General features: G+C 61.8%; 2 protein-coding genes across 2 annotated transcripts; both read left to right on the top strand.

The window, feature by feature from the left end:
- The first annotated feature begins 5,877 nt into the window (after positions 1–5,877).
- On the top strand, positions 5,878–10,775 carry ENPP7 (ectonucleotide pyrophosphatase/phosphodiesterase 7). The gene is made up of 5 exons (XM_040082045.2): positions 5,878–6,124; positions 7,330–7,475; positions 8,705–9,325; positions 9,881–10,139; positions 10,687–10,775. The coding sequence occupies exons 1-5, from the start codon at positions 5,878–5,880 to the stop codon at positions 10,773–10,775; spliced, it is 1,362 nt and encodes a 453-aa protein (XP_039937979.2).
- Positions 10,776–17,576: 6,801 nt separating this feature from the next.
- On the top strand, positions 17,577–21,549 carry CBX2 (chromobox 2). Its single transcript, XM_040081607.2, has 5 exons — positions 17,577–17,706; positions 17,792–17,835; positions 18,360–18,425; positions 19,936–20,005; positions 20,228–21,549. The coding sequence occupies exons 1-5, from the start codon at positions 17,635–17,637 to the stop codon at positions 21,545–21,547; spliced, it is 1,572 nt and encodes a 523-aa protein (XP_039937541.1). The 5' UTR covers positions 17,577–17,634; the 3' UTR covers positions 21,548–21,549.

Below are 21,549 nucleotides of genomic sequence, written 5' to 3'. Positions count from 1 at the left end.
ACACCGCTCCCCCTTGTCAGAGGAAAACGGAAGCAAAAGCCCAAGCGCGCCACGAGCCTTTGCCCAGGACAGCAGAGACCCGCTGAGCCCCTCCAGATGGGATGGCTCCAGGGGCTCCTAACACTCCACACCCCCTTCTTTAGGATCTGCCCACCCTGCTGCCCACAAGAGCACGTGTCTTGGCACCCCGTGCCCCAGGCTGGTCTCCCCAGAACCAGCCAATTCCCTGCTGGAGGGAATTTTCTCTCAAGCATTTGTCCCAGCATCCTTGTGGGGATCGGGCTGGGACCGCTCATTCCTGCACTCTCTCTGCCAAGCGTCAGCTGTCCCTTCCGAAAGGAACATTTTCAAATTAATATTAATACTCTGCATCGTGTCAGACCTTCTCCTGTATTTCTGCTCTCTCCCGAAGCACCTCCCCTGCCTGTCCCATGCCCAGCATGAGGTGATTCCACAGGCAGGGCCTGGGTGCTCCCGAGCACAGTCCTGGTGTGTCCCTAATGGACTGGTGACACTCTCACATTTATGGGTATTTCAGGAGAAAGAAAAAGGCTAACTGGGTGTTCATGTGTTCTTGTTGTATTATTTAAGAGAAGCCATTTGAGAGCACAGGAGAAACAGTGTCTGCTCCCAAAAGGAGGAAAAATAATGGAGGGGAATATTTGCAAAAAGCTCAGTTAAGTAAATATTTTATGCCAAATAATGTTATGGCTTTTGAATGATGCATGCAAGAGAGTTGAAAGGAGGTGAGGCACGGAGCAAGGAGCATGTGGTGAGGGTGGAGGTGTCGGTGAGGGGAGAGCACAGGGCCTTGGGCAGTGCCTCTCACCCTGGCAGGGCTGTGCCACTTGCGGGAACCGCATGGGAGAAAATCAGCCCTGCATGGGAGCAAAGAACGGGCAGAGAGCACTGCCCTGGCCCAGGAGGAAGAGGCAGGCAGGGAGAGCAGGAGAAAGGGCAGCCAGGGAGGTGGCTGGGGCAGGGAGAGCAGGGCCAGCATGGAGAAGGGTTTCTCTGGGCAGAGGAATTCTCCTCCCGGCAGGCGCAGGGTGAGCAGCTGGCACGAGGGAAGCACAGAGAGGAGTAAAATACCATTAAGTGTAATAAGAAATGCACTTAATCAATGAGCTCTGCAGCTGGGGATCAATGGGAGGCAGACACAGCCATTAGCTAAGAAAGCTGAGGAAGAGCCGCAGGCCCAGACGGGGCGGTCGATGCCGGGATTAACCAGGCTGCAGAGGAAGGGTCCCAGGTGCAGAGCAGAGCCAGGCTGCAGCCACAAGGCTGACCCTGCACTGCTCCACAGGGCTCAGACCCACCAAGGAGCAGAAAGAGGAGCCCAGGCCACGAGCTGCTGAGGAGCCCCGGGCTGAGCCCCAGGAATCACCAGGAGGATTCAGTAGCAGTGACCAGGGAATGGCACCGCAGCCCCTCCTCATCATCCAGGGACAGAGCTCTCCTCCCTGCTCCCATCCTCCTGTCCTCTGCTCACCTCGCGTGCTGGTCACGCCACTCCCCAAGGAGCTCCGCAGGGGAGGAGCCCCCTCAGCGAGGAGCAGTTCACCCTCGCGAGGAGGGGCTCCCCAGCCCAGGTAAGCGGAGCTGCTGCTGAGTCAGGCTTTGCCCAGGCCCTGAGCGGTGTCCCGGTGTCCCTGACCCGGCGTGCCTGGAGCCTCCCGGCCGAGCCCCCACGCGGGGCTTCCTCAAGAGAGTCTTGATTTTCAACCCGTGAGCAAATTCAGCACTGGGGGAGGCAGACAGCAGGTGAGAGCACAACCTCCGGGCTTCTGACAACGCTGCCAGTGACTCAGCCTTGGAGATGAGAGCCCCCGCTCCTGCAGCCAGCCCGACCCCAGCGCCGAGTGCCGGCTCCGTGCTCCAGGGCTGTGGCCCTCAGTCCTGACCCCTGCTAGTCCCTTCCCACAGTCGCCGACACTCATGGCCAGAGCCCGATCAGCCCGGGGCAGCGGGGAGGAGCAGCACGAGCAGGCACGGGAGCAGAGCTGGCCCAGAGCGTTCCGGCCCGGGGCGATGCTCGAGGCACAGCTTCAGTGCACGCCTGCGAGGGGAAGGAAAGCAGCTGCGCCCTGAGATCCCTGCCGGGTGGGCTCCCTTCTCCCAGTGGGGTGAAATCCCACCTCTGATCCCAGCAGGTGCTCCCGGCCCTCCTGTTGCTCTGGACACAGGCTCCATCCCCGGCTCCTTCCCTGGCTCCTTTCCCTGCTCCATCCCAGCTCCATTCCTGGCTCCTTTCCCCGTTCCATCCCCTGTCCATCCCCTGTCTATCCCCTCTCCATCCCCTCTCTATCCCTGCTCCATTCCCTCTCCATCCCCTCTCCATTCCCTCTCCATCCCTGCTCCATCCCAGCTCCATCCCCTCTCCATCCCCGCTCCATCCCCGCTCCATCCCCGCTCCATCCCCTCTCCATCCCCTCTCCATCCCCGCTCCATCCCCGCTCCATCCCCTCTCCATCCCCTCTCCATCCCCTCTCCATCCCCTCTCCATCCCCTCTCCATCCCCTCTCTATCCCCGCTCCATCCCCTCTCCATCCCCTCTCCATTCCCTCTCCATCCCCGCTCCATCCCCGCTCCATTCCCTCTCCATCCCCTCTCCATCCCCGCTCCATCCCCTCTCCATCCCCGCTCCATCCCCGCTCCATCCCCGCTCCATCCCCTCTCTATCCCCGCTCCATTCCCTGTCCATCCCCTCTCCATCCCCTCTCCATCCCCGCTCCATCCCCTCTCCATCCCCTCTCCATTCCCTCTCTATCCCCGCTCCATCCCCTCTCCATCCCCGCTCCATCCCGCCCTCCCTCGCCCCCGCCGCGGCCGCGCAGCGCCCCCTGCCGGCCCGGACGCTCGGGGGGTCGGGGGTCTCTCCCGGGGTCGCTCCCGGGGTCTCTCCCGGGGTCGCTCCGAGCCCCGAGCCCCTCGGCCCGTAGCTGGTTCCTCGCCGAGTGCCGCGGCCCCGCGGGGGCCATTTCGGGGGTCTCTTCATCCCCCTCCCCACCGGAGAGTGAGCCCAGCTCTGGGAACAGACCTGCCGGGACACCCCACAGCTCCCGCGGGCACCAAGGCAGCAGCTTCTCGGGGCTAAGGCTCAAACTCCTGCCTGCAGGTACCGGCAGCCAGGTCCTGCCTGAAGAGCCCCCCACAGCACTCAAAGCTTCTTTTCCCACCTCCTTCCTCTTTTCTTCCTTCCAAGCAGCTTGGCTGGAGCACCTTCCTCCCTCCATCTGCTTCAGGGCTCCGGCCAAGTCCAGGGCTGTTCCCGGTTCTGTACAACACCCTGGCAGTGCTGCCCTGATCCTGATCCTGTACAACACCCTGGCAGTACTGACCTGTTCCTGGTTCTGTAAAACACCCTGGCAGCGCTGCCCTGATCCCAGCTCTGTACAAGGCCCTGGCAGTGCTGCCCTGATCCCGATCCCGTACAACACCCTGGCAGTGCCGCCCTGCTCCTCCTGCACACCCAGCACACCACACACCTGCCTGGGTACATCCCACCCTCAGCAGCTCCTCACTCCTCCCCCCAGGGTCACCCAGACCCCCACAGCATTCCTGGTTCTGCTCATGGGGCAGCATCGGGCTGCAGCCACACAGAAGTTTTGGAGCTTCTCCAGTCCTTGGTGCTCAGCAGCCGCTCGCCCCAGCACTGCCCGTGCATCCGCAGGCCACAGGGAGCCGCAGGTTTGCCCATGGGCACATCACTTTTTGCAAAGGCTGGAAACAGGCTGGGACCCCAAGCAGGACAGTTCCACCGGCAGGAGATTTCTCTGGGCTCACGTTCTCTGTTTTTAGCCCCTTCATTAGCCTTCACAGAGCTAATTGGCGCACGAGCGCAGGATGGACGGTGTCAGCCCCAGCAGGCCTTTGCAGGGACAGGGCTGACAGCTTGTGGTGGCCCTGCAGCTCCCTGCCTGTTCTCAGGAGCGTTTCCAAGGATGCAGGATTGGTGCTGCCAACACGGATCTGGTGCTCCAGAGGATGCTGAGCAGGGACAGGGACAGCAGCCAGGGCCCCCTGGGCACACCTGCACACGGAACCAGCGCCTGGGGCGTTGTTAGTGCAAAATCAGCCCTTTTAGCTGGAGCTCACAGTGTCCCCAGGCAGCGTGGCCAAAGGTGATGTTCTTTATCTGTGCCTCGTGTTCCTCAGATACTGATATCAAAATGGGCCTTGAGACACTCCTGGCATCAAATATTCCTCAGAGATAGGTGCAGTGCTTCCTCCTCGCTCGTCTCCTCCCTCCCAGAGGAGCGATGAACACGATACCTTATCAGGACCTTCCCCATGCTGTCAGCAGCGGCACAGGGACTTGGTGACCCATCTCAGAACAGCACACTGAATATTTAGGACTTTCCCTGAGCTTGGCAAGTGATAACATCTTTATCATGAGCCCTTTAAACCCTCGGTGCTGCCAGGAGGCTCAGCCCTCGCTGAAGGACAATTTTGAACCCAGGGCAGCACATGCAGATAAAAAATAGTTCCTTGAGTAACCATCAGTGCTGGGCTGGCAGAGAGGCACCCTGAGCTGAGGGAGGGGAGTGCTGGGCTGGCAGACACAAGCGCTGGGGTGCCGTTAGTGCAGCACCCACTCCATGCCCTCCGCTAGCAGAAGGGCTGGCTCAGGGCACGGATCGCAGGGCGGGGGGCTCAGGGCAGCATCCACACCTGCATTTCCACTACCTGCAAGTGCCTAAGGCTGCACTCCCAGCTGGTGTCAGCCCTGGGGTCCCTGGTGGGATCACTTGGACCTCTTGCAGTCTCCTCCCACGTCACAGTGGGAGAGACACCAACACATCCTGACAAACCCATCCAGGTGGGAATACTTGGGATGTCATTCCATCCAGCTGTCATTCCATCCAGCAAGAACAAACCCATGTCCCTAAGACTTGTCTACCCAGCTCAGTCTTGGGGAGAAACACCAAGGAATGACCCCAGAGAAGGCTGGGAAAGCCAGTGGAGACCGCTCTGCTTGGTGGGGAGAGGGTGGCAGGCAATTAGGAAGCAAAGCACCAAGGAATAAATCTGCAACCTGAGCAGAGGGAGATCAGCAAAGACATAAAGGTTGTGAGCTCAGAGCCCAGGGAACCAAGGCAACCTCTGTTACATAACTCTACAAAAGCCTTAAACTCCGTTTTTTCTGAGAAATGGGTCGTCAGCAAAGATTAAACCCCAGAGAAGCCATAAACCAGCAGATATTGATACGATGGGACGCTGATACGGCGAAGCTCAGCAGTACAGGAGTGGGTGAGGGTCACCGGTGGTGAGCAGCAGAGCACATGGGAGCTGGGCTGATGGGACACGGGGGCTGCAGAGCTTGGCTCACCCTCAGGAGCATCTCCAGGGGTTGATGCATGGTCAGGATCCAAGGAAGAGCCTCCTCCTCCAGTGAGCAGCTCAGCAAAGCCACACTGGAAAACCGTGGGTAAATCCAAGCTCCTCCCTGGGCCTCTGAGCCTCCATCTCAAGGTGGACAAGCAGCCCTGGGGCGTGAGCTGCCCTCTAAGGCTGAACTGGTGACCACAGAGCAGGGCACCGCGAGCCAGGAGTGGGGAAAGGACACCACGAAGGGCTGAGAGGGACGGGGGCTGTGCAGGCGGGTTCCCAGCCTCCCAGCACACCAGGAACCTCCCTGTTCACACACCAAAACAGCACCAGCACCGCTGAGGGAAGACGCAGATCTGGTGTTCGACCCAGAAGGAGCTTTAAGATAATCAGCAGAGAGACAAACAAGAGACACTTGTTTTGATACCAAATGCTGGCCAAAACCACACACCCGACCTGCGAGATTAGATAAAAACCGAACTTAGTCCCATCCTGCAGGTATTAATGAGAGCTCTCCAGACACCTGGGCCATTCCAGTTCAAGGGCATGAAGATGCTCCTGTCCCTGGGGCTCCTCTTTGCTGCCCTGTCCTTAGGAAGATGCATCCCCCTGCAGCAGGCGCCCAACCGCAGCAAACTCCTCCTGGTGTCCTTTGACGGCTTCCGGTGGAACTACGACCAGGACGTGGACACCCCCAACCTGGACAGGATGGCTGCGGACGGGGTGAAGGCCAAGTACATGACCCCCCCCTTCATCACCCTGACCAGCCCCTGCCACTTCACGCTGCTGACCGGTGAGTGCCCCGCGCGGGCTGGGGAAGGGCGGAGGGTCACAGACACACACGGGGCCAGGAGGAACCCAGAGCCAGCAGCGCACGCGGCTTTAGAGCAGGCAAGGCAGCAGATGCAGAAATGGTAGATCTAAAGAAGATACAAAGAATTCCTTCCATGGGAGGGTGGTGAGGCACGGATTTCCCAGATGGCCCCACCCCTGGCCAAGGCCAGGCTGGACGGGGCTTGGAGTCAGCCTGGTCTGGTGGAAGGTGTCCGTGCCCATGGCAGAGAGGTGGAATGGGATGGTTTTAAAGGTCCCTCCCAACTCAAACCGTTCTGGGATTCCACAAACTGAACCTGTATTTATCAAAGGTAAATAGCGCCAGACCAATTCAATAGCCTCCTTTGATAAGGTAAATTATTTTTTAAACAAGGGAGATGCTCTAAATTTAATTTTTCTGGACTTCAGTAGTGCATTTGATACAGTGACACATGGGAAATCATTAGTTAAGATGGAGAAGATGAAGATTAGTTCAAAATCTGTAACGTGGGGAAGTGAGAGGCTACGGGAAGAGGACAGAGTGGATGCTGAGAGGAGATTGTCAAGCCGGAGGGAGGGCACCAGGGGAATTCCTGAAGAATCGATTTTGGAGCCAATCTTATTTAAGATTTTAATTAATAACCTTGGCATAAAAGAGTGGAGCATGCTAATGAAATCTGCTGATGGGCAAAAGCAGGGAGGCAGCGTCAATACGGGGGAGGATGGGGATATCACGCAGAAGGGACTGCGCAGTCTTCGGGACCAGAATAACAAAAATAGCACAAAATGCAGGAGTCAAAGTGCATCTCTCCCTCCTAACGGAAACCCCGCTCACCGACCTCGCAGACTGTGAGCGACAGCAGTGGAACACCACGTGATTAGATAAAAACAGGGGAAGGGGAACCTGCCCGTGCCCAGAGGGCAGCAGCAACTGCAGGTGGTGCCAGTGCCTGGCTGGGGCCAGGTGAGACCCACCAGACACCAACTAACCCACACGGGAAGCAGCCCCTCCGCAGCACCTCCCTCCCTGCCCCGGGACCCCACACGGCAGAGGGCAAGGGTAGGAAGGGGCAAAGAAGAAGGGGAGGCCAAAGGTCCCCTCTGCCCAACGCCAGCCCTGCACCCAGTGTGGGAGCGAGACCCCCAGCACAGCCTGGCTCACCCCTCCTCTCATCCCTCCCACAGGGCGGTACCTGGAGAACCACGGCGTGATCCACAACATGTGGTTTGACACCAAAACAGGCTGGAGGCTGCCCTACTACACCACACAAGGCATAAGCAGCTGGTGGGACAACGGCAGCCTCCCCATCTGGATCACTGCCCAGAGACAGGCAAGTGTGGCACCTCCTGTCACGCACAGACCCTGCACAGACCCACCCAACCTGCCACTGACCCATCCAACCTGCCACAGACCCACCCAACCTGCCACTGACCCACCCAACCTGCCACTGACCCACCCAACCTGCCACTGACCATCCAACCTGCCACTGACCCATCCAACCTGCCACTGACCATCCAACCTGCCACTGACCATCCAACCTGCCACTGACCATCCAGCCTGCCACAGACCCATCCAACCTGCCACAGACCCACCCAACCTGCCATAGACCCACCCAGCCTGCCACAGACCCATCCAGCCTGCCACTGACCCACCCAACCTGCCACAGACCCACCCAACCTGCCACTGACCCACCCAACCTGCCACTGACCACCCAACCTGCCACAGACCCACCCAACCTGCCACTGACCCACCCAACCTGCCATAGACCCACCCAACCTGCCACAGACCCACCCAACCTGCCACTGACCCACCCAACCTGCCACACTCCCACCCAACCTGCCACACTCCCAGAACAGCTACAGGCAAGCCACGATCCCTAGTGGCCGTGAGTTCCCAGCCTCCCTGAGAACGTCAGGCTAATTAGACCAGCAAAAAACAAACCCCCAGACACTGGCAGGAATAATTATGATCATTCTACTAAAAATAGCAAAAAATAATAGATGCATTTCAGCTTTATTAAGACATTAATAAAGGAGGTTATCCTGTTCCTGTTTAAGGAAGCCTCAGCCAGCTCCTCAGGGAACATCCTGAGCCTGGGAGCTCCACACACCCGAGGCACATCCAGGGCAGCTGGGGCCACTCCCTTCTCCCCTGGGAACGGCAGCAAGCACAGCAGGCTTTGGATCTGGCTTTGAGGCAGGACACGAAACCCAGCCCAAGACCTTTGCCCACATTCACCTGCCAAACTGGCTCCTCCGACTTCAATAAAGCGCACCTCAATGCCTTGATGGTCAAGAGCCAGAGGGTCCATGCAAAGTGCAAATGGGTCACTGGTTCCAAAGTTTTAACTGGTGTTAAAACACAGTGAAGAACCAGGTGTGAGGGCAGTGCTTTCAATTAATCACTTTTAATTGGCAACGAGCAAGAAAACCTCATTAGAGGCAGAGGTAGACATTGGGGACTGCATGAACTAATCGTGTTAGGAGGTGGCTGCACTGGCAGATGGAAGGATGCTGCTGAGAGAGTTCAGGTGAGTTTATGGAATGCCTCCACCCACAGGGTTTGAAGACAGGCTCCATCCACTTCCCTGGAACCAAAGCGAAATACCGAGGGGAAGAAGTGTACATGAAGTTGGTGGAACCCGCATTGTTCAACTACAGCAACGAAACCAACTGGCGGCAGAGCATCGACACCGTCATGGAATGGTTCACAGTGGAGAACCTCGACTTCATCACGCTCTACTTTGGGGAGCCGGACTCCGCGGGACACAAGTTTGGCCCTGAATCCACACAGAGGAAAAACATGATCAAGCAGGTGGACAGAACCGTCGGTTACTTGAGGCAGCGCATCCGGGAAAGCGGCCTGGAGTCAAACCTCAACCTCATCATCACGTCTGACCACGGCATGGAGACCGTCATAAAAAGCAACGAGATCCACATCGGAACCATCAACAACTTCACATTCAAAGACCTCGACTTCGAACTCTTAGATTATGGGCCAAACGGACTCATGGTGCCAAAAGAAGGGAAATTAGAGCACGTGTACTCAGTTCTGAAAAACGCCCACCCAAAACTGCACGTTTACAAGAAAGAAGAGTTTCCAAAAAGATTCCACTACGCCAACCATTCCCGGATCACCCCACTTTTGTTATACAGCGATCCAGGCTACGTGATCCATGGGGTAAGGTGCACGCTCAGGCGTATCCTGCTGTCCTTTGGGATGTGCCTCTCACTCCTGTGCCTCTCACAGCCCCACAGCACCCGCCCAGCTTTAGCCCTTTCTGCTAACTGGTCTCCATACATACAGATTTAAACTCCAGCTCTTTGTGTAAAGACCTTCTCTGCTGTTGAGAAGAGAAAGTATCCAGAAAGCCTGGAGCAGGAGTTGCATGAATGCAGAATATCCATTGCAGGATCCTCTCCCAGCCTGACTTAAGGGAAGGACCAGCATCAAGGCCAGCAGGCAGCTTCCCATTGGACGCTCCTCAGTACAACAAAATTTGGATGTGCCGACATTTAGGGGGGGAACTTGCAGGATGTAATTGCTTGAGTGCAGTGTCTGGAGGCACCTCCAGCTTCTGCAGAGTTTAACACCAGCAGATCAACTTCCCAAACCGAAAGGAGCCGACCAGGCCACCGAACCCCGCAGCTGCCGAAGGTGGCGCAGAGGTGGGAGAGGCAGGGGCGTGCGGGGTCAGAGGGGCTGGGGTGCTCACGGTCCTGCTCTCCCCTCCAGAGGTACAAGGTGCAGTTCAATAAAGGGGAACACGGTTTCGACAATGAGGCCATGAACATGAAAACCATCTTCCGTGCCGTGGGACCGGCCTTCAAGAAGGGGCTGGTGGTGGAGCCCTTCGAAAGCGTCAATGTCTACGCCCTCCTCTGCGAGCTGCTGGGCATCACCCCCGAGCCCCACGACGGCTCTCTGGAGGTCACCAAGCCCATGCTGCTCGGACCCACGGACAACGACAGCAACGACAGCGACGACAGCAACGGTGAGCACGGGAGTCACGGGGGGCAGTGGGAGTGGCAGCGGGCACCAGGGGAGCGGTACCGGGAACGACAATGGGCACCAGGAGCGGCACCGGGAGCGCACCGGGAGTGCCAATGGCACCGGGAGCACACCAGGAGCGCACCGGGAGCACACCAGGAGCGCCAATGGCACCGGGAGCGCACCGGGAGCGCCAATGGCACCGGGAGCGCACCGGGAGCGCCAACGGCACCGGGAGCGCACCGGGAGCGCCAACGGCACCGGGAGCGCACCGGGAGCGCCAATGGCACCGGGAGCGCACCGGGAGCGCCAATGGCACCGGGAGCGCTCCGCTCCGCCGGGATTCCCGCGGGAACAGCGACACCTGGCGGCCGCCGCCGCCTCCCCGCGGCTCCCGGCACCGGGCCGCGCCCGCCCGGCCCCGGCCCCCGCGCTCGGGAACCGGGCAGAGGTGACCGCGCCCCCGGCAGCGGGGCGGAGCTGCTCCCGGCCCGGGGGAGGTGACAGTCACCGCGGCAGGGCTGGCACTCACCCCGCTCTCCGCACGGCAGGTTCGGGTCCTTCTCTCCATCCCGCCAAGACGCTGCCGCTGGTGCTGGGGCTCGCTGTCGTTCTGGGATGCTGGGGAGGAGTTTTCTAAGCACCACCAGGTAACCGACCCCAAGGACCCCCAGGAGGATTCTTGCCCAGGCAAACAGGTGCTCCTGTTTGGGCCTGATCTCCCCGGGTTTGGAGCCCCCCCCAAAACCGCTCCCTGCGGGACACAGCAGGGGCTTCACGCCTCAGACAGGACTCTGTGCTTTTCCTGCCCCGGGTCAGCATCGACACCTGCCAGGGCATGGGCCGGGCAGAAGAGAAGGGGTGGGCACCCTCTTGGACCCTGCCACTGCCCCCTGCGCTGTCCCCTCTGTCCCCTGCGTGCAGCCAGGTCTGGACCGTGCACCAGCAGCCACGGAGGGTGAATCCTTCACTGTTTGTGGCTCTGCACACAGCTGTGTGCGGGTGCAAGACCAGAGTTTGTCATTTGCCTCCACAGTGCAAATTTGCCCAGAGAACCACCAGAACGAGTAACTCCTGATCCGATTCCCTGGCACCTCCAGCCGACACCTACAGGCTGCAGAGACCAGAAACAGGCACCAGCAGCACTGTGCTCTCCTGCCCCGGCAGCCCCCGAGCTCCAGGCATCTCCACCAGAACACACGGCAAGATGGGGAAGGCCATGGCTCACAAAGACATCCAGTCCCAGGGTTGTCTCAAGGAACCGGACAGAATTCCCAAAACCTCTCTGAATTACTGACCCACACTCCTCCAGCATGACTGAGTCCCGGGGGAGATGCCCCCAAGCTTTGGGGTGACGCCAGGACGCACTGCCATGGGAGGTGGCACTGATGCCCAGCCTGACACGGTCACCCCGTGTTTGCAGCACCCCAAATGCGGGAGGCAGAACGGCTCCGGTGGGTTTGGAGCAGGGACAGCTGATCCTTACAGAGTATCTAACCGAATTAAAACTTTGTTCTGAGAGCGCTGGGAGCCTCCTGGGAAAGGCACCCGGCCCCGCCAGGGCGGACACGCCCAGCCTGGACCTGCCGGGGCCCCACTTGGCTCTGCTGGCCACGGTGCAGGGCTGCCCACAGCACCCCCCACCCGGGAGCCTCGGAGCCATCCTGCGTGTCTTCCTGTGCTTTGTGGCCGTGGATAAATCCGGGAAATGCCACCTATGCACCCCTGAGCAGCGAACCTGCAGCCAGGATGGGCCTGGCTGCACTGCTCCGTGACAGAACTGCTGAGACCCACCCCAGCTGCAGCCGAGTCAGCTCCCGGAGCTCTGGGAGGGGCGGTGATGTATTTGGAGAGACAGGGAATGTGGCAGTGCCAGGGACCCCCCAGCTCACTGCAAACAGCCCTGAGATTCCTGAGCCGGGGGCTGGCAGAGCCTGGGCCGGTTGTGCCAGGCCCTCCACAGCAGGGCTGAGGCAAAAGCCCCGGTACAAACCCAAACCTCCCTCTGCAGGAAGCAGCCCAGGGTCCTTCAGCCAGCCTGGGGCTTAGGGGACAGGGAGCAGGACACCTCCCACCCAGCAGCCCCCCTTCCAGCCCTTCCAGCCCTTCCAGCGTGGCGTTCCTGCACCCCCAGACCCCTCCCAGATGCCATGGTGCCTTTCCCCAACCCTGTGCCTCATCTCAGGGGCTCGATAAACATCTGTTGCCATAGAGACTCGCTCACTGCATCGGCTTCACCCAACGAGATGAAACAAGAGCCGCACCCTCAGAAAAACAGGAAGAAAATGTTTGGCTTGAAACTGTGCTGGGGTGGGGGTCAGGGCGGCAGCAGCAGCAGGGAGGCTCTGAAAGGGGAGCGTGGCCAGCGCTGTGCGCGCCATTGAAATTGATATTAATGATAAGAGCGCACAGAAACCTCCCCGGTTGTCCTGCTGGTGACCTTGGGGCTCCCCGTGCAGCTCGGCACAGCCATGCACACTCTGCAGGCAGGGGCAGCCAGCTCTGCAGGGAAGTTGGTGTCCTGGAGGTCCTGGCAGAGCCTGCAGAGCTCAGAACCCTCTGGTACCAGCCTCTGACTGCCCTCATGCCCAGGGTGCCATCAGCTACAGGGCAGGATGACAAACCCACGGAATGGTTTGGGTTGGAAGGGACCTTAAAGCCCATCCTGTGCCACCCCTGCCATGGCAGGGACACCTCCTGCTGTCCCAGGCTGCTCCAAGCCCTGTCCAACCTGGCCTTGGGCACTGCCAGGGATCCAGGGGCAGCCACAGCTGCTCTGGGCACCCTGTGCCAGGGCCTGCCCACCCTCACGGGGAAGGATTTCCTCCTAACACTTAAACTAAATATCTCATCTCTGAAGATTAAAACCACTTCCCTGTCCTATCACTCTCTGCCCCTTTAAAATGCCACTCTCTCTCTCTTTCATAAGAATTTAAGTACTGAGGAGCCACAGTTCTCATAGGGCTGGTCCCAGTCTGGTTCCCAGACCCACATAGGGAACATGAAAACCATCATGTGAACACTACAAACCATGGAGTTTGTAGTGACCAACCTCCTGACACAAATCCTCATCTGAGAGCTTATTTCTTCTCAGCTGGGAGCAGGAATTGAGTTCCTGACTCAACCAGCAGCCAGAAAGACCCATGGTGAGGAAAGGCCCATCCTGGAGAAAGGCTGGATCCTGACACATCCCTGAAGGAAGGTTTCCACTGCCCTCCGGTCACAGGGTTTGCCATGAGGCACACCCCACACCTCGGTGTGGCCGTCCCCACCCGGTGTGGCCGAAGGTACTTGACGCAGCCGCAGCTCCAGCACGGATCATCCTCCGAGCCCTGTGCTCCTGAGCTGGGGGATCCCCTCCCTGGCCCCAAACCTGGTCCTGTTCCTCCATCCCGCCGTACCCATCTCCCGCTGCCTCCTGCCCTGCCGCTGTCCCGCTGTCCCGCTGTCCCCGTGCAGTACCGGCAGCCGGCGGCCGAGGGCTCCCGAGCCGTGCTCAGCGCCCCCGAGCTCCCGGCGCGGGCGGGGGACGCGGCTCACGGTAAAACCCCGGCCCGGAGCATCGCCCCAAAGCCACCAGCCCCCCGCACAGCACTCAGCGCCCCGCTGGAGGGATCTGCTCCTCGGTCCTGAGGGACACCCGCGGCTGCCTCCCCAGCGCCCACTGCAGCTCTGGCTGCACCACGAGGCGCAGGGATGCTCCGAGGGACGCCCCGGAGACTCACGCCACACACCCAAACCTCACCCTCCCCTCCTGCCCCTGACTACGAGCCCCGGGCTGACGGACGCTTCCACGTCCCAGGCCAGAGAGATGGGACGGATCCTCCCCGCTGTGCGTGCGAGCTTTAACCCCACGGACACGGAACCGAAACCGGCTCCTGCTCCCCCGCCCAGGAGCCGTCTCTAGCCCGGCCTCTTCCAGGGCAAACCCCAAACTGCCGAATTTTGCACGTCCTTTGAGCCTTTCCCAGCCCTTCCCCTTGCTCCTCACACGTCATGCACCGGCGATGCGGGACATTTTCAGCCAACATTTCCCGATGACAGAGGCCAAAGCCCGGTCTGGCCTTGCCCGGACACAGCCGCTGCCTGATCCCCGCGCCTCCTCCCGCCCTCCCATCCCCACGTAATTCATTCCCCACCGCCCCCCTCCCCGGGCTGGGGGTCACGCAGCAGGGAGAGCCCCGCTGTGTATTGCATCCCAATTTGCCATGCATTTCCACACCATTTGCTTCCTTTTCTTTTTGCTGCACTGGGAAGCTGCTCGCTGCCCAGGGGTCCCAAGCGCTCCGGGATGGGAACATAACAACAAACATACGAGGACACGTATTTATTTACGGCACACGGTGCGCGGGGACACCGCGGCCTCCCGGAATGCCGGGTCTGGGGGTGGCACCACGCGTCCCCCCGACTCCCGCACAGGGCCCAGGCACGGCGCGGTCCCTGGCCACCCCACCCTGGGCGCCGCACAGCTGCATTCCCGGCTGCGGTACCCAAATGATATGCAGATCTCTGTGCTTCGATTGGCCGGCGCCTTGGGGAAAACAGCCACCATTTGCCCACAGCAAACATGGCCACCATGGCCCGGCTGTTCCCCGGGCTCGTCCCCTGAAGTCAGGGACATCCCGCACCTCCCCAGGCAGCCCCGCGCCGCTGCCGCGGGGGTCCCGCCGCGCCGGGGCACCCCCGCAATGCACCTGCTCTGGGGGGGCCCAGCCCCAAAACAGAGGCCAGGGGCCCCAAAACCCACGGCGTCGATCCTCACCCTGCACCTTGACCCCCACCCTGCACCCCGACCCCCACTCTGCACCCCCCGGGCCGGGGCTCCTTGCTCCAGCCCAACGGGATGGGCAGAAAGCCCAGAGCCCCCAGCAGCTCAGGGGTGACCAGAAGTAGCTCCCAGTAAAGCCCTGGGTACAGAACACAGATTTCCAGCCCAGGGAGCAGCACGGCCCTTTTCCCCTCAACAGGAAAAGAGGACTCGGTTCCCCATCCCTTCCTTCAACACCAAACGCCCAGTTCAGCCTGACAGCCCCTGCTACAGACATAACACAGGACGCACAGCATTCCTGGGATGCCTGGTGTACTTGGGAAAAGCTACAAAATCATGTTCCATCAGATTAGTTCAGGGGTCTGACCCTCGTGTTTAAGATGACGATCGTTTTCACGGTGATTGGTGAATTTAGTGGCCCTGGTGTCACTTTGCTGGGTGGGAGCGTGGGGCCAAGTTATTCCATGCATGTTCCTGAGCTTCTCCAGAAAGGTGAAGGTCCTGTCGGGGACGGGAAACACTGAGTTCCCCAAAAAGGCACTCACAGGTGGAGCCACAGCTTTGGCAGCAGCAGGGTTCATCTCGTCCTACCCGAGCTGGGCCAGCCCCTGCGGCGACTGCCAGCAATGCCCAGGGAAGCTCCGGAGCTGCGATGGTCTCTGGAGAAACAGAACATCCCAGAGACCCTGGGGACAGCCCACTCTGCCAGGGACAGAAAGCACGGAGCCCACGGCATGGGGCTGCCCAGGACCAGTTTTTAGTAAACCCCTGGGAGGAAAAAGGAGATTTCCATCCCGGGGAGCGGCACGGTCCTTTTCACCCTCAGCAGGAACAGGACATGTGGCAGGGGGGCTGAGCAGCATGAGGGATCGTTCAGAGTCCCCACGAGGGAGCAGGGACAATGCTGATGGCACAGCCCCACAAACGCTGTGGTCCCTAAAGAGACAGAAATGTCAAGAGCTGCTCCCACATCTGACCCCCAGCCCCTCGCCAGCTCGGCAGAGAGCGGATGGAGCCCCCCCACTCACCCGGCCTTCCCTTCTCGGCCCCGGGAACAGCGACCCTAGCCCGGCATCCTGGTGGGAAGCACAGGAACAGCAGCGCTGAGGGGCGGCTGGGAGGGCAGCTCACCGGGCATCACCCGAATCAGGGCTCATTTCATCTCTCGGAGCCGAATCCCCGCAGCCAGGAGAGCATGAGAGCCCCCGGGGCTGCTCACCCCGCGGGCCGCACCCACACCGCCGGGCTGCCGGGGTGTCTGTGCACGGCTCGGGCACGCAGCCATGGGAGGGCACACGGGGCTCTCTCTAAAATCTAAGAGGTGTCGCACACAAAGAGCCGAGCCGGCAGCAGGCAGATGAACTCAAACAAAAAGTGCGGCGCTGTGTTACAATTCTGTGTCACCTTCGGCTATAAAAAAAATTGCTCCTACAGCTCTTCCCGTCAGCGAACGGCCGCGGTAATCCTCAAAGAAAACAATGAAAGGTGACGGCGCCCGACCCAGGACAAGCCCCTGGCATCGCCCCGGCGGCCCGGGCACGTCCCCATCCCGCAGCGCCCGAGTCAGCCCCACTCCCTGGCAAAGCGTCCGGCTTCTCATTCCCTCATCACACACAGGGTCCCCCGTGGTGACATTCCCCCCGCAGCGGGGACAGCCCAACGCACCCGCTGCGGCTCCAAACGCGTTTCTAAACCCGGCACGGCTAAACCCGGCACGGCTGAACCCGGCATCGCTTACCGGAGACGGCAGTGCCCGGGGTGCGGGCGAGGCCCCACGCAGGACACCCCATGGCCCGTCCGGCTCCCGCTCAGTCCCTGCACACCGCGGGCCCCCAGGCGCCGGGGCGACGGCAATTCATATCCCTGCGGCTCCCGCACGGCTAACGGCAGGCTCCGGGCCCGCGGAGGAGAACTCCCTGAGGTGCTGACTCATCTTCTTCCATGCCTGTAAAGCACCATATTTCATCCTTCCACGCCCACAGCGCACAACCGCCGTGCAGCAGCTCCTCACGCAGCCCTGCACGCCTCGCTGCGTGCGGTGCCGGCGCGCTCGGTGCCGCCGCACCCCCGGTAGCGCGGCTCGGGAGGGATCGCGGGCCGGGCGGTACCGAGCGGCGAGCCGGCTCCGCGAGAGGGTCGCGACCGGTCCTACCCCCCCCCTCCCCCCCGCGGGAAACCTTTTATTCTGTTACGATCAACTGTTTTAGGACCGAAACGTGCCGGCGCTGCTGCCGCCTGTTCCGGCCCGGCGGGGACCGGCGCTGGCTGCCCCAGCCCCAGGGTGCTTTGTCCCCAGGAGGGACCCCGTGCGGGGGACTCGGGGCCCGGGTCCTGGCGGCAGGAACCCCTGGCGGGGTCGCACCGGGGGGGATCCCCCGCGGGGCCGGCCGGGGAAGCCCCCCGCGCCACCCGGGGAAACAAAGCCCCGGGCCGGGCCACCCCATTGTCCCCGCTCCGGCCGGGCAGCGCGGCGGCCGCCCCCGCGCGGGAGGAAGAGGAGGGGTCGCGCACAGACAATGCCTCCCCCCACCCCCCACGCCGGATCGCCCCGCCCCCCGCTCCCCATTGGCCGGCGGGGAATTTGGGGACCCCCACCCCGCCCCTCCGCCGTATTGTGCCGGGGGGCGCGCGCGGATCTGGGGGGGTCGGAGCGCGCGCGGCCGCCGTCGGGGGCGCGCCCGGGGGCTCCCCTTGTGTGCGAGTGCGCGGGGGCGTGCGCGGGGCCGGGGCCATGGAGGAGCTGAGCAGCGTGGGAGAGCAGGTCTTCGCCGCCGAGTGCATCCTCAGCAAGCGGCTCCGCAAGGTGGGACCCGCCGCGCCCGCGCCCCTCCGCGCCGCTCCGCGGCCCCCGCCGCCGCTAACGCGCCTCTCCCCGTCTCTCTCCGCAGGGCAAGCTGGAGTACCTGGTCAAGTGGCGAGGCTGGTCCTCCAAGTGAGCGGGGCGGCGCGGGGCGCGGAGCGGGGCGCGGTGCGGGCTGCGCGGGTCGCGGAACCACGCGGAGCGGAGCGGGGCGCGGCGCGGGGCGCGGGTACCGCCCGCCCGGCCGCTTTTGTTTGGGTCCTGCCGCTCCTTTTGTTTACAAATAAGCGCGGCCGCGGCCGGGCCCTCCCCGCCGCCGCGTGGGGCTCCGCTCCCCCCCCCCACCCCGGCTCGGTCCAACCCCCCCGCGGTGGCCGCACCCCCCGGCCGTGCCGGCCCTCGCCCGCTCTGCTGAAACCGGAGCTCCCCCGGGATGCGCGGGGCTCGCCTCGCCCCGCGGCGGCGCGGCCGCCCCCTTCCCGATCTCCCTCCCCCGGGCCCTCTCCCCCGCCCGCCCCCCGGCTGTGCCGGCCCCCGGTACGGGCATGCCCCGCTTCGTGCCAGCCCCGGTGTCCTCGGGGGAAGCCCCCGGTGCCGGAGCGGCGAGGGAGGGGCCCGGCCCCCCGCTCTCACCCGGTCCGCGTCCTCTGTTGCAGGCACAACAGCTGGGAGCCTGAGGAGAACATCCTGGACCCCCGGCTGCTGCTGGCTTTCCAAAAGAAGTGAGCGAACGCTAAACGTTTCTGAGCAAACTGTAAAGTCAATTAACTTCTAATTGGCTGCACGTGTGGTGGAAGTTGTTGGAAACAACGGCGCGGAGCCGGCGGGGCCCTTTGTGGCCAGGCTCTTTTGTTTGTCCCCGGAGTCACCGTCCGGCTGTACCTGGCGCGGCTGTGCCCCGGCCGGGCAAACCGCGGGTTGCGGCCCTGCAGCGCTCTGGGCGCACCGGGGGAACGCGGCGGTGCCCGGCACAGACCGGGACCTCCCGGGCCCCATCCGGGCTCAGGGATCTTGGCTGTGCCCGGGGGCAGCCACAGACCCCTGGGAGGGTGGGAATGGTGTCTGGGCTTGTGAGACGTTAAAGCAAACCTGTGGAGGGGGAAGCTCTGGGATGAGGGAAATAATAGCTGGGAGAAAATCAGAGAGAGTGGTTTGGATTAGGAGGGATCCTAAAGCTCTTCCCATCCACCCCATCACTTCCACCATCCCACGTTGCTCCAAGTCCTGCCCAACCGGGCTTTAGACATTTCCATGGTTGGGGCAGCCACAGTTGGTCTGGGCACCCTCTGCCAGGGCCTGACCCCCCTCACAGGGAAGGATTTCTTCTCCATAACCCATCTAACCCTGCCCTCTGTCAGTTGGAAGCCGTTCCCTGTGTCCTGGCTCTCCAGGCCTTGTCCAAAGTCCCTCTCCAGCTCTCTTGGAGCCTCTTTAAGTCCTGGAGATGCTCTGGAGTCTCCCTAGAGCCTTCTCCAGGCTGAACAACCTGGATGGCAGAACAAAATGATATCTGTCCTGTCAGGTCCATGGCTCCTGCCAGGAGCCGGGCTGGGAACTGCAATCCTTCCGCAGCCCAGGAATCCCTCACGGAGCACAGGGGCTGCCAGCTGGCTGTGACAGACATAGTGCTGCCAAGTATTTTGACTTCATAATAATAAAAATCATTAAGGTTTATGATAGGATTCGATTATAACTGGTTTCTGGATCCATTTTTCTCAAGAACAGGGTCTGGTGTTGAGCGCAGACTGGATGGTGTTTAATCAGCTGGATGTGTCACATCTAAACCACCCCATTTGAACAGAACTAGGAGAGAGTGACCTGAAACCCTGCAGCCCAGCCTGGGCCACCATGGCCAGAGCAGGAGGGGTGGAAGGAGTCCAGCCAAGGAGGGGCCTCACCGAGCTTCCAGGGAATGCCTTTGCTTTTCCCACACTCAGCATGGAAGCTCAGCACAGCAGGGGCACAACCAAAGCAAGGTTTAGCAGGGCTGGGGGCAGATCCTTCCCTTTGCCTGATCCCCTTGTGCCAGAAAAATGGCAAATCTCACCAGGAATTGGAAAAGACACAGGTTTAGGATGGGTAACACCCATGGTCCATCCCTGACTGCTGGGGGCTGCAGGGGTGTTGCTGATGCAGACAGGGATGCTCTCTGGTCACCGCCTGCCTGCCTCAGTTCCCCCAGACGTTTTTTTCTTCCCCATAAACATCGTCCTTAATCCCCGTTTCCTCCAGGGAACACGAAAAAGAAGTGCAGAACCGGAAGAGGGGCAAGCGGCCGCGGGGCAGGCCCAGGAAGCACGTGGTGAGTCCCAGCAGTGGCTGTGACAGCTCGGGGGGCTCTGGCCTTGCAGGCACCGGGGCTGGGGGGTGGCCCCGAGCGCACACCTCATCCCGTCAGCCGCTGGATCCCTGAAGATCAGCTGCACGGAGAGAGGGCCTGTGCGTGCCTGAGGCCCCCGGGGGGTTTGCAGTGCCCACCACCGTTCCTTGGTCGTCGCTGTTAACTCTCCCTGTCTCTTTGCAGGAACCAGAGATGCCAGCGAAAGCTAAGTCGAGTAGCTCCTCTTCCTCCACGTCCTCCTCTTCCTCCTCCTCCGAGGAAGAGGACGAAAGCGATCTGGAAGCAAAGCGAGGCCCCCGCAGCAGGGAGACGCACCCGGTGCCGCAGAAGAAAGCTCAGATCCTGGTGGCCAAGCCCGACATGAAAGACGCTTCCAGGAAGAAGCGTGGGCGGAAACCTCTTCCCCCGGAGCAGAAGGCGGCTCGAAGGACCGTGAACCTGACAAAGGTGCTGAAAACGTCCCGGAAGGAGGTGGCGGGCGGCCCCAAGCCGCTGGGGAAGCTGCAGCCCCAGCACAGCGCGCAGGGCTCGGGCCTGGCTCTGCTGAAGGATGCGCAGGGCGGCTTGGCCGGGCTCGGCTCGGGCGGGTCCTCGGTGGAAAACCTGCCCAACATGATGAAGGGCGGCTCGGCGAGCCCCAGCCAGGCCATCAGCTGGCAGAGCTCCATCGTGCACTACATGAACAGGATGTCCCACAGCCAGGCCGCAGCCGAGAGCTCGGCCCTGGGCAGGCTGGCGCTGAAGGCACAGGCAGCCGGTAAGGGCAGCTTAGGGCTGGACTTGAAAATGAGGAGCCAGAAAGGCTCTGGGGAGCTGGGGCTGAGCGTGCAGGGACCCAAAACCACGAAGGCTTCCGGCAGCGGCGCCGGAGGGGACCAGAAATCGGGGTTTGCTGCCGGAGGCCAAGCGCTGCCCAACGGCAGCAAGACGCCATCGAGCTCGTCTGGGTCTGGCCTCCAGCCGGCCTCCAGCCAGGAGCTGAACCTCCAGGCTCTGAACCTGCAGAGCGTCAAGAACGGGCCGAGCGTGGCCGGCGGGAGCAGCGTCCCCCGGCACCTCTGCGGCTCCCTGGCCAAGGGCTCTGCGGGCGCCAAGGGCGGCGCGGCCGGGGCCGGGCTGAGCGCCGCCGGCGCTGGCTCGCTCCCAGGGGGGGACGGTGGCAAGAGCAAGAAGCAGACGCAGCGGGCAGGTGACAGGGACTCGGCCAAAGGTGGCTCAGCTGGCGCTCAAGAGGGGCACGCGGCCGCGGAGAGCCGCAAAGCCTCCGCCCTGTCAGAGGCGAGCACGGGCGAGGACAGCAGCTCGGATTCGGACCGCGATTCGTCTTCCCTCCCAGGTGTGGGTCAGAACATGTCTGTTTCCATCCAGACCAGCCAGGACTGGAAGCCCACCCGCAGCCTGATTGAGCACGTCTTTGTCACCGATGTCACCGCTAACCTGATCACGGTGACGGTCAAGGAGTCCCCCACCAGCGTCGGGTTTTTCAACCTGCGGCAATACTGAGC

This window comes from Hirundo rustica, chromosome 18 (genome assembly GCF_015227805.2).
Source record: "Hirundo rustica isolate bHirRus1 chromosome 18, bHirRus1.pri.v3, whole genome shotgun sequence".
Classification (NCBI taxonomy): Eukaryota; Metazoa; Chordata; class Aves; order Passeriformes; family Hirundinidae; genus Hirundo; species Hirundo rustica.
Note: the sequence above shows the minus strand (reverse complement) of the source record. Positions and strands in the feature narration are given on the sequence as shown.